A 12,500-nucleotide genomic window follows, 5' to 3' on the forward strand; every position below is an offset into this window, starting at 1 on the left:
TAGCAACGACTGAAAAAATGTAAAGAAGCCATAAATTTTTAAGATATTCGGCTTTTGTTAAGTTTCTAGTAGTACGTCCTGTAATTGCTGCTCGTTGAAAAAATTTCGATGAAAGGTACTCTGGCGCTCGGCCATGTAGTCGGGCACTTAAAAGCCATGATAGCACTGCGAAAAGAAAATCGAGATGCAACCGGCAACCAATTGATCTCTTTAAAAACTGGTGAGATACGATTATACTTGCGCGTGCAAGTTACAACGCGACCCACAAAATTTTGAATAACTTGTAGTTTACTCATATTACCTTTACTTTTTTCTATTTAAATTCTTGTCAAATGGAAGGATCATCTAAACAAAAAATATTGAAGTATTTATATGTGGTTCATTGAGCTTGGTTTTTAACATGTGTTCTCTTTTTCATTTGCAGGAAAGCGAAGTTCTTCAAAAGAACAAACGTCAATCGTTTGGCAGGTCTGTCAAAGAACCTACGCCCCTAAGTACCTCTACAAGGCCTCAGGTAGCTGGATTCCAGTCCTCTTTGGGAAGAAAAGCGGATCCCTCCGACGTAAGGAGACGAAGTAAACAAGACAAGGGCCCTCGCCCAGTCTCCAACTACTATGATTATAGTACGTTTCAAAACGGCTACCCTGAACCAAGCAAAGTTTACCACATCGGTGCCACATCCGGGGATTCTGTGGACCAAGTGTTCAGGAGTGAGTCTCTTGAGTCCCATCCTGCGGATAAGGAGGAAACAATACCAGACATACAAAACGAAAATCGTGTATCTCAGGTCAGGAGGAGGGATTATATCGATTATGGTAGGCCGCGTTATGATGAACCCGAAAGAAGACCGCATCATAGTGAGGAAGCTATGGAAATTGACGTCTCCGATGCTAAAAATTTGTCGTACCGTGATATGGTTCGAGCACCACAGAGAAAAACCCGACCGACATTTATTCGTGAGACAGGTAATGTTGCTCCGAAGGAAGAGATGCCTTGGAGGAAAGAGGTACAGGAGGTGAAATACAAAAGAAATCTCTACCCCGAAGATGAGCAAGATAAGAGTGACGGTGCGAGACCAAGTTCCCCGCGGTCTGACCTTGGAAGAGATCAGTATCGAGACTTAGTAGCGCCTCCTTCCAAGAAGGCGGTGGATGTCTTTGCAACTGAGAACGGAATTAGAGGAAATACAGAAGAAATGCCTTGGAGAAAAGAGGTCAAAGACATTAAACGATCACTCAGTGGAGAAGAACCATCGGCGTCTTCGCTTGTCACTCAGGTGCAAACAGCGGAATTGACGAAGGTTCGCCCCTCCTCAATGAAAACTCGCGGTACGTTTGTGACAAGACAGGATGGGGAGCACGAAGAAGAGATGCCGTGGAGAAAGGAAGTGAGAGAACTTAAAGCAAGATCGAGAACAGAAGACGAAGTGGATTATCCAGACGAAAGCCCCGTTCCTGTTGCTGAAACTTCGTCCGCACCCAACTTGCGAAGACTGTCGTACAAAGAGTTTATGAACGCACCCGTTAGAAAACAAAAAGACGTGTTTCATCCGGAAGTTGAAAATGACACGGCCAAGGAGGAAATGCCATGGAGAAAAGAAGTGCGGGAAATTGCAAGGTCAACAGCTAATTCTGAAGATGAGGAAGAACACTTGGAAAAGTCGTCTCAGACGTTGGTTGAGTCTGCTCCCGAACGAGACCTCGGAGGACATGCCCACCACGAGCCAGTTTCTAAGTCTCCCAGGAAAGCTAAAGGCACTTTTGTGCCGTACGAGGGAAAGACAAATGAAGAAATGCCATGGAGAAAAGAGGTCCGTGAAATGAAGCGTACAATAACTGAAGACGATCAAGTTCCCCGGTCATCTTCGAACACTCATCATTCACCAGATGACGAGAAAGAACTGTTAAAATTTTCCTACAGTGATTTTGTAGGCAAGCCAAGAAGGAAATCGGAAGGGTTTCTGGCAAGTGAAAAGAGACAAGAGGAAGAAATGCCTTGGCGAAAGGAGGTAAGAGAATTGAAAGCAAAACTTCATGAAGAAGAGCAAATTAGTCAATCGTCGAGACCGGAAGTCCAATCGGCCCCCACCGATGCATTTGATGCAACCGCCGAACGCTCATCATCGAACTCTGTCTCTCAAGGCACACGTGATTCTATATCTTATCGTGGCACTGAAAAGTTGTCTTACAAAGATTTTGTTGTCCCACCATCGAAAGCGAGCGAGCCTCAGGGGCCTGTGCAACGTAGGTCTAATAAAGTTAGAGATTTAACACGGAAATTTGCTGACATCGAGGCTGACAAAAATCGTATCAAACCCAGCGGCCCTCCAGCACAGAAATCCCTAGTTGATGTAGCAGAGCTGCAAAGAATTGAACGGGAAATGAAAACGCGGAGCTGGCATGGATTTCCAGCAAGAGTATATGAATCAGATGATGACTTTGATCGTGACGCTAGACGCCGCCAGCGGACACGATCTCAGGACGAGGAGGAGGAGAAATATCAACAGAAGTATCATCGAGAGAACATCTCTGCACTTGACGAATTTGATGATGTGTTTCAGGACCCGGAAGGATATTTTGATCAGATGAAAGGTCCTCCCCCTGAAAGAAGTGTAGGGGAGGGACGTCGTGATCCAGTTGGAGCTTCTTTGTTGGAGAAACACAACGAGTTTAAGGAAGAAGCTGTCTTAAGCTCAACAAATGAAGGATACCATGAGGGCGAAGTATCGTATTATTCTAGAGGTTTTGACAGTGCAAAACCCATTAGAGATGAACCTTCCCAACATCCCAAGGTACCTGATGACCGGATAGTTGTGAAGCAAACATGGATTCAGTCAAACCGAATCGAATTGGCTGAAGCGTCTTTCCGTAAACCAGAAGATGTCAAGCAAGATTATTACCCCAGAGACGATAACCATGTTGTTTCACAGCAGTCAAGGAGTGCGGAGCCATATTATCGGGGTTATGACGAAAACAGATCGTATCAAGCGAAGAGCGATGAAAAAAGGAAGGAAAATGTCTTGTTACAACGTGGTGAACTTAACGAAGAACAGTGTTTCATTGAACATAATGAATTCCCAATCCAGAGCCGGGCCTACCACCCGGACCTCTATGGCCAGAGACAACAGGACCGACCAAGAAATGAACCTTTGGATACCAGAGATCAGCATAAGCGAGCTCAGCCAGTTAAAGTACAAGCTACGAATGAGGGTGATATGGTGTTTGGCGGTCCCATAGTTGTGATGGGAAGACGTATTACAAACGCCGACAAATCGGAAGCTGGTCCTCTTCCTGTGGTACCTTCTCAACTGGAGAATGATTTTAAGGATGTGCAGAGTCCCACTGTGCAAGACGTTCCAAGTTTGGCGAAAAAGGACGCTGTGGAACCTAAGAGAACTTACCGTCCTCAGGTATTTGGCGTGTTTGCACGAAACGACAAACCTCAGCAACGTGATCTTGCAAAGGAGCATCACTCCTCTCAGCTACACACTAAAGAATTAGGAGACAGCATGCAAGTGAACCGGCGTGGCCACATGCTTTACCTGGATGAAAATGACCACGAGAAACGACAAGATGGGAACGCTGTTGAGACAAGTGAAGTTCAGCCTTGGTACACAGATGACAAAAAGCATCGCGTCGACGTCGAAGGCTACCAAAGCAGTGTTTCAAGTAACACCCAGCTCCATCCAACAGTTACATCAGTGGTTGAGAGACAAACGCAACAATGGGGAAGTGGAGCTTTTGACGCATCTCCGCAGAAAGATGAGCCACGTACCGGGCGAAAAAGGGTCATGAACTTCTCCGATGATCATGATGATGATGATGATGTTGCTAGTGAACAAACGGACGGCGTGTTTCAAACGGCAGCGCAACCGGCCCGGGGAGATGTTCAGGAAATTGAAAGAAGGCGAAAGCAAAAAGAAAAAGAGGAAATGCTTCGACAGCAGTTGCGGGACGCCGATTACAGGGAAAAGTACAGAAAGGAATTTGAAGAGAAAAATCGCAAACAGAGAGAAAACTCCAAATACCTCATGAACTTACAAATGAGAGCAGCTTTGGAACCCGAGGAGGACGTTCTTTATGATGAAGATAACTGGACGCAAAGAGAAGTTGAACAACAGCAAAGCGAAGAGTACAATGGGAAATCGGGCGAAGGCCATGGCAGTGACGAAGATGTGGTGAACATAGAAGCTGTTGAAGAAGACAACTGGCAGAAAAAAATTGTGAAAGAGGCTGAATGGCAAAATAAAGATACAAGCCGTCATGATCATCCAAGAAGAAAGAGAAGCGATGAACTGAATGCACAATCGAATGACGCTGACTTTTTGGACGAAAGTTTGATTCATTTAGAATACAGAGATCCCGAGCAGGAAGCGCGTCTTAGAAGGCTCAAAGCGGAAGAAGAATTAATGGCTTACGAAGCTGAAAGATTAAGACAGCAAGAGGAAGCTGCGAAACATCCGGTTGAGGAAAGCAGCATTGTTCCGACGGAAAAATCTCCCGTGGAGTTCTCAATTGACGAAGAAGCTTTTAAGAAATTTCTGGAGGATGATATGAAGACACAGGAGTCCTACTGTGAGAACGACAATCGCTATTTTTCTGCGGCAGGAAAATCTGTACAGGTAGATGTGTCCTACAAAGATGAAGACTTTCCACCAAAGAAAGAACGGGAGGTACAAGGTCAAAAAATACAATACCCCGAGGACATTTCAAAACCTCAGGCAGAGGTTCTTCCTATGAACGGTTATCATGAGGAGAGGAAAGGCCATGCTGATGCGCCATCTGATGTAGTAGATCAAAATGGGAACTTTCCAGGGCAGCATGGGACAGAGCCGGAAGTGAACGGGTACGACGGCTACAGTATTTATAAGACATATATTCATGGAGAGAGCAATCACGTGATTTGCATGAGCTGCGGGACGTCAATCGAGAAGAGTTCAGCTATGTACATCGCAGAGTTAGACTGTTACTGGCATGTGAACTGTTTTTGTTGTGTTGTCTGCGGAGCGTGGTTTGGGGACGAGTATAGTCCGATGCCTCATATCACCAATTCCATGTTGCATTGCGAGCGATGCTACATAACATCAGAGGGTAGGTATTCGATTTTACTTTGCCAGTTTTCCTTTCGTCAGTAAGTCATTTGCTTTAATTGGCGACCAAAGGTGACGACGACGTTGAGAGAGACAAAACCTTAAAATAATCGGTACTTATTGACAGAGTGGGAGGGCCGGACGGAAAATTTTTTTGGCGCGAGGTCATGGGAGTTAAATGCGGACACCCCGAAGCAGTCTAGGGTATGCTCCTTGTTGCTTAGTTTTTGCAACCATTCTTGCCTCGAGAGGCAAAGTCATCAATCATGTCGGCTATTTTCCTCAATTAACTATTAGAAGTAATGTGAAGTGCTAGTTCTACCCATGTAAACCATGTGAGCGTTAGCCCTACTAATGGCATTGGGCCCACACAAGGACAGAGAAAAACTTTGACCAGGGTGGGAATACCGATTGAGCTACAAGGTCAGACGGGGGTCACAAGAACAGAGAAAAATTCTGTTCCCGTCTGACCTTGTAGCTCAGTCGGTAGAGCAGCGGTGATCTAACCCGAAAGTCATGGGTTCAATTCCCACCCTGTTCAGAGTTTTTCTCTGTCCTTGTGTGGGCCCAATATCATTCGTAGGGCTAATGCTCACATGGATTACATGGGTACATTTTGTACATTTTACATTTTGTTGAAATATATATGCTGCACGACCAACGTTTGTAAAAACGTAACCCCTCCTTCTATTTTCCTCACGGCCTTGCAAGGCGAAAAGCTCACCAAAAAATCGCGAGGCGCTTTCCACAGCTCTCTCCTTCGCGTGAGTGGCGCTTTAGGGACATTAACAGGTTCGCTTTTATGTCATGTGAAGAGACTTAACAGTTTGTCATAATTACCGGCATTACAAAATTTTTTTAAATATGTTAAGGAATGGCAGCTTCGTACTTGCATAAAAAGCAACCGAAAGATTATCGATATTATTTCAGTTGTTGTTTGGTGAATTGTATATCAACAGTTTCTTGTTTTTTTTAATGGCAGGAGAAAGATGTACTGAAGTATAGAAAAGGACTATCTTCATTCTCGGCCACGAAAGACCCCCAATATCATTCTTTTTCCTACCAAAGACAAAAAAATGTCCAGTGGACCGAGTTTTCAATTTGCATTTTAAGAAGTCCAAATCATCGAAAGCAAGAAAGGACTAAAATGTGTGCATTTTAAAAATTCTTATTTTATTTTTTGAGTTAACCTTCTGCTTATCTAATTACTCCACTACTTGAATGTGTAGGACAACATTTTAGTTTCCAAAAATGGAAAGTGTACATGTAAAGAGATTATTCTGCCGACTGTTCGTGTAATAGCAGTACCTGGGCTAGAGCCATACGCATTTCGTTTATCATATAGAATTTTTTAAGGGGTCGCCTTTCGAAAGTGTATGAGTGGGACTCATTCTTTAGAGGCGAGGGGTGTTTCCAAGTTTTAAACAGAAATTAAAGGATATCATCTTTCGGGTACGTTAAGTAACTAAGGAAAAAATCGTCTGTATACAAATAGTTTAGTTTCTTATGTATCCTGATGCAATCTTGCGGAGAAATAGGGAGCTTAAGCTTGCGTGTTTTTGAGACGCGGACAGTAACCGGAAGTGACCTGTTTTCCCTTTTAACTTATCTTCACACAACCACTTTTACCTTGTTAAGTATCTTTTCTCCATTAGAGATGATTCGTATAAAAATCTGGGAGACACCACTGTCCTGGCACGGGAAATGTTCTCTTCCGGATGCCACCCGCCTCAAAAACGCGCGTGCTCAAGCTTCCTAAAATAACGATTTTGTACAGTAGACATTTTAAGTCATTTATCGTAGCACTGGTGTTTTAAGGGGGCTATGTGACGGCAGTGCAATCCATTTTGTATAGTTTTACCAATTTCTCGCCCCTTAACAGCTATGCAACTTAATGTTAAACGAGAAATTACTTCCAAGCAACACAAATCAAAGCTTCGAGACAAAAAAAAATGTCCGTGGAGCACGCGTAATTTTTTTTTACAAACTAGAGGGAAAAACTTTGAAAATCTGTTAGGCTGAACAGTTTTCAAAAACGCCAATTGCAATCCATTTTAATCTTGTTCAATTTTGCCCATCCATGTTTGCCGTTTTGTTCAAACTTTCCTTTAATGTTATCATTAATTTCGCTTGATTCAGTGGTTGCCAGTTCCCAGTCGCTGAATTTGACTTAATTTGCTGATACATCCAAGATTTACCTGGTGTGACAACTACGGCAATTCTTCATCTAAGCTTCTCTTGTTCACTATTCTTGTTAGCATTTTCGTTTCCCGATCCTTTTTCCTGAAGGTTATAATTATTCATATGGGATGAGTTATAATTATTCGTGGGTCATATTGGAACTATTTACGTTTGCGTTACATATTTCAAACATGTTTACTCACTTTCCAGTGCTGCAGAGTTATACTTTTTGTTGTTGACTTCAACATTTTGTTTACTGTAATGCAGTGCCTTGGCAGATATTTTTAACGCACTAGAAGTTATAATTAAGATTCAATTTTTTGCGGAACCCGCGCCGGTTTTACACCTTACTCTATAGAAAGAAATGACAAGACATCAGGAGAACTGAAGTTTCTTGATATTAAAGAATGGCTACTTTGAGATAATTTCTTGTGTTTTAACTTGAATTGTATTCATTCAAGACTCATTTCCAGTCATTGTTAAATGCAGAAATCGGTTTATCAATGGGGTTGATATGGTAAATTGACCACCGTGGAAAAATTGAATGCTGGCGTTTCGGGCGTTAGCGCTTCGTCAGAGCGAATAAGCGAATTATGGGTTGTCACAGACTTAACTGATTACAGTGTAATGTGAAGTGCTAAGTATCTACCCCCTATGAACCATGTGAGCGTTAGCCCTACTGATGGAAATGGGCCCACACAAGGACACAGAAAAATTCTGACCAGGGTGAGAATTGAAGCCACGACCTTCGGTCTGACCTTGTAGCTCAGTCGGTAGAGCAGCGGTGATCTAAACCGAAGGTCGTGGGTTCAATTCTCACCCTGGTCAGAATTTTTCTCTGTCCTTGAGTGGGCCCATTTCCATCAGTAGGGCTAACCTCACATGGTTTATTCGGGGTAGATACTTAGCACTTCACATTACACTCTAATCAGTTAAGTCTGTTCATATAAGTGCTACACGGCCAACGTTTGCAAAAACGTAATTCTTCCCTATTGGTTGTTAGAGCTTGCGTAGCTGGCGGTAAAGTATTGTAGGCGCGCGTGAATCAGGTTTTGGCCGCGAGCAGAAAACGCACGCCTACAATACCGCCACCTACGCAGGCTAGGATTGTTAGCGTTTTATGTTTTGAAATTAAATATGGAGTTACGCTGTTGATGGGGATATGGCATTGTGGATTGGAAGAATTAGTTAGTTGAAAGAATCGCCTTCGTTAATTAATTCCGTGGGGAGTGAGGGAGCCTTAAAGGAACAAAGCATTGTCCGGACACTTTTGTCTTTTAGGATCAAGAGTTCACTGCATTCGCAAATGTTACGTTTGGTCTTAACGAAGTAGAAGACAACTAGACTTAACTGATTAGAGTGTCATGTGAAGTGCTAAGTATCTACCCCATATGAATCATGTGAGCATTAGCCCTATTGATGGAAATGGGCCCACACAAGGACAGAGAAAAACTCTGACCAGGGTGGACCCATTTCCATCAGTAGGGCTAACGCTCACATGGTTCATATAGGGTAGATACTGATCACTTCACATTACACTCTAATCAGTTAAGTCTGTTCAAATATAAGTGCTACACGGCCAACGTTTGCAAAAACGTAACCCTTCCTTGTAGAAGACAACTAAAGTTGGGTTCATAGCCGCCATCTTAAATTATGCTGAGTGGTTCCCCCTCAGTATACCGCTGACAGAATTTCTTGTGTTGGTAACACTCTGACGCATAAACTAATTTAGAGTGCATTAAAATTTGAACATTTGAATTTGGCCATTGTGCCCATTTAAAACCTTTAAACGCAAATTGATCTAATACGACTTTGTCAAAGAATCAAAATAATTAATTACTCTTACTAATCGGAATAGTTGGAAAAGAAGCGATGAACCGCTCAGAATTCAAGTAAATTAATTACAAGGAGCTTTCTCAAGGTTGGTTTTCACTAGCGACAGAGTCGGAGTCGGAGTCGGACTCGTAGTCGGAGTCAGCGGAGTTAAACCGAAATCTAGTAGATACGTTGTGTATGGGGGCATATATTGTACCGTATACTTAACACGTACCTTACTTATCTTGCTTAGCTTACTTCGACACCTGGGATGATCTCAGTGGTCTTCTAAGTTGTTTCCCTTTCTCACACCTTAAAATATTCAAACCCTACCTTTTAGTCGCAGCGCTAAAATCATTCTAACGACAATTTACATCATATAATCTACGAAATAGTGGCCATAATGTATTTCAAAATTCTTGTAATAGACCACTTCGGAAAATACCATAATACTCTTTGTTTGTCCTCCCAAATTTTGCATGAGCATTGTTTTTGTTTTCTCTTGGGACCACTGTCTGCACTGTAAGTCCCAAGAGATAATGGGCGCTTATGCATGCAAAATTTGGGGTCACAAACAAAGAGTATAACGGTATTCAGTGGCCTAAACTGAAATCTTCATAATGCACATTGGCCGTATTTATACTAGAGTACGTCTAAGACGTCTCAGACGTCTAAGACATCTTAGACGACTAGTATAAATACGGGAAATAAGGTGGACGCATTAAACATCACGAATTAAACGTCTCAAGTTAAATTCCGTCTAAACGACGCACTTAACAGACGTCTTAGTGTTCTCAGACGTCTAAGCCGTCTAGTATAAAGACGAGACGCACTAAACTGGGACGCACTTAGCAATGAAGTGAACACAGTCTCTTTGGTGATTAAATCTCAGTATCTTTTGAAGAAAATTGTGAATTTGATTTCTAGCTGTCGAAGTTAATTGCGTCTCGAATTTATATTAGTCGCACTTACGGCCAGACGTTTAATGAGTCTAGACGTCTTAGATCAGTGTCCTCTAGTATAAATACGGCCATTATCTCTCGCATTTGGAACCAGCTATCACCAGCTACCGTTGCTGGCAAAAACGGCCCCGAACGTATCTGTATTTCGAAGACATTAAATAAACTGAATTTCACCGGCTGTCAATGCAATTCACCCTTGTCACACGGCGGCCATATTGTCCCGGGAGACCAAAAAAGCTTTGTTTTTCCACGCCAAGCCTCACCCCCAGGGTTTCCACTGGGAGGCTTGGCGTGGTAAAACAAAGCTCTTTTGGCCGCCGTGAGACAAGGGCGAAAAGTTGCCTTTAATAGTCTTAATAGTTTCTTACAATCTTGTATATACGTCTGCTTTTATAGTATGTAGTATGTAATTTGTAATTACTAATGATCTAGCCGTATTAGTAGTCAAGCACTTTTATTATGAGCCTCTGGCTCGGGAGATTGGGTGACCACTCCCTGTCTTATTTGAATTTAAAGAAATTATCCTTATCCTTTAGTACTCAGTATTTGTGTTCGATTTTATTCCTACTGATCACGAAACGATCAACTCGATCACCTCTGGTATGCACCAGGAACACAGATATTCTTCACAGCATTGTGTGACTTGTACAAACATGCTGCATTGCATATTTCCGGCTTCATATCCTGTCAACTAAGAACACTGGAAGTTAAAAGGTTTGTATGAGGGAAGTACCCTTTGTTGAGCTTACCGTGGCTTTAAAAAGCGAGCCTTCGTCTGTGGAAAGACGGTAGGAACAACTGAGGGTACTCCAAGAGCGCCACCCTCAGAGGGTATGCTAACCAACCAATTTAACGCAAATATGGTACCTGTTTTCAAATCCATCGTGGTTGATTTTTTCTTCGTTTTGCATGTCTGCTATTGATTTCCATATCACTAGATAATTTATTATTATTTTCGCCATATAGTTGTGACATACGTCCCGAAAGGTATAAACATCTCTTCAGCCTGTTTCCCTTTTATCCCTTGCCTTATTTTTCGAGCGAGCGAGCGAGCGAGCATTTTGTTCTTGCAGCCAATTTCAAAATTTTCTATGCTTGAGCCAGCTTGTTCAGAAGGCCCTTTTTGCTTTTTGTTACCGTTTTTTTATAATTACAAAAATTCGTGCATGCGACTTTTGCGGCGATATCTTTTTGCTCGGTCAACCTTGGAAATATCCCCTTTTGGATGCATGTACATATTGTTTTTTTTTTCGATGCGGAGTTACATAGGGCACTTCGTAGGAGAGTAGCGAAGATATCGTTTACGTCTGCTAAAGTCATTAATGTGCCAACCAGAGCCTCATTGGCTGTCGAAACAATTCTGTGGTTGGCACATTTGAATAACAAAAGCAGTGTTTGTAAACATATATCTTCCCTATAAGCCAAGAAGTTGATAACGACCTGGCCTTCTATATTTTATTATAAATTAATTATTATTGGTCGGATATTTAAAATCATTTTTCCGACCTGGTTTCTTGAAATCCAAAATATAATGTGAACAATAATGTTACTTAAATACGTGAAAAGAGAACTACTGAGATTATTTACGTTCGCGGAATAATAATCGCCCTCATTTTCCAAATTAATTGACTCAACCTGCTGCAATCTGGCGGTTTCAGCGCATTCATTAGTTTGTCTCTCAGTCGAAGGTATCCGGCTGCATATTTAAACCTCAGCTAATTAAGAAGAAAATCCTCATTACGTTCACACTGTCCGCGAACGTGCATCGCAAACCATATTGAACTATTTTGAATGGAACGTAAGGGAGTTCAAATGTTTTCGATTCCATTGAAAACCGCCCCCTCTAGCTGTCGAAATAGCAAGAGAATAGATAATAGATACAGGACTCGTAAGTGGTTTGAATCCAGGGGTTACATCATAATTCGTCTGGGTGAGTGTAGTCGGGCCTGCAGTCACCCAGACGATCGTACTTTATGAAATTACTAAGATGTAGAACTAAACATTGAAAAAAAAAACTAGTTTTCTCCTTCAAGGTCACCTAAGGGGTCAAATCATTAAAGTGACTTGTCAAATTTGCAGATTCACATTTAAGAATTTAGGACATTTTAGAAATTAAAGGGCGAAACATCCGGAAATTCCTCCATCCTTAATTCCATGCATAAGTTGTTTTGAGCTTATTTTTTCTTGTGCACTAATCAACTATCAGGTAGCATTTGTCTCGATTTACCAACAAACAGAAGGTAAGTAAGAAGCTCTGTTATAAGCCGGGTTCTATTTGGAGTTTGTTCGTTGACGTAAGTTTTCATCTAATTGAGTGTCGCCGTGTCTATTCGTTTGGAAAGAGACCAGTTTTTACCGCCATACAGCTGTACGAAAGAGTCTCCCTGAGATGTACATTTGAAATGATATCAACTTGTTAAATCAGTTGATGTCGATCACGTTCCTATTTCGAT

General features: G+C 42.1%; 2 protein-coding genes across 9 annotated transcripts in view; both read left to right on the forward strand.

Annotated features, from left to right (window-relative positions):
- The window catches only part of LOC138000250 (trichohyalin-like), a 31,040-nt gene extending 23,345 nt beyond the window's left edge, over positions 1-7,695 (forward strand). For all 6 annotated transcript variants that reach the window (XM_068846520.1, XM_068846517.1, XM_068846515.1 and 3 more), the window contains 2 exons: positions 425-5,090; positions 6,072-7,695. In XM_068846520.1, the coding sequence (XP_068702621.1) occupies positions 425-5,090; positions 6,072-6,094 (4,689 nt within the window). In that variant the 3' untranslated portion in view covers positions 6,095-7,695. The remainder of the gene's footprint in view (positions 1-424; positions 5,091-6,071) is intronic.
- A 4,441-nt stretch (positions 7,696-12,136) lies between these two features.
- The window catches only part of LOC137999083 (uncharacterized), a 9,292-nt gene continuing 8,928 nt past the window's right edge, over positions 12,137-12,500 (forward strand). Inside the window, exon 1 of one of the 3 annotated variants that reach the window (XM_068844917.1) lies at positions 12,137-12,287. The gene's annotated coding sequence lies outside the window, so the exon portion shown is untranslated. The other 2 variants (XM_068844918.1, XM_068844919.1) reach the window with 2 other exon arrangements.

The sequence above is a fragment of the Montipora foliosa genome, chromosome 4 (genome assembly GCF_036669935.1).
Source record: "Montipora foliosa isolate CH-2021 chromosome 4, ASM3666993v2, whole genome shotgun sequence".
NCBI lineage: Eukaryota > Metazoa > Cnidaria > Anthozoa > Scleractinia > Acroporidae > Montipora > Montipora foliosa.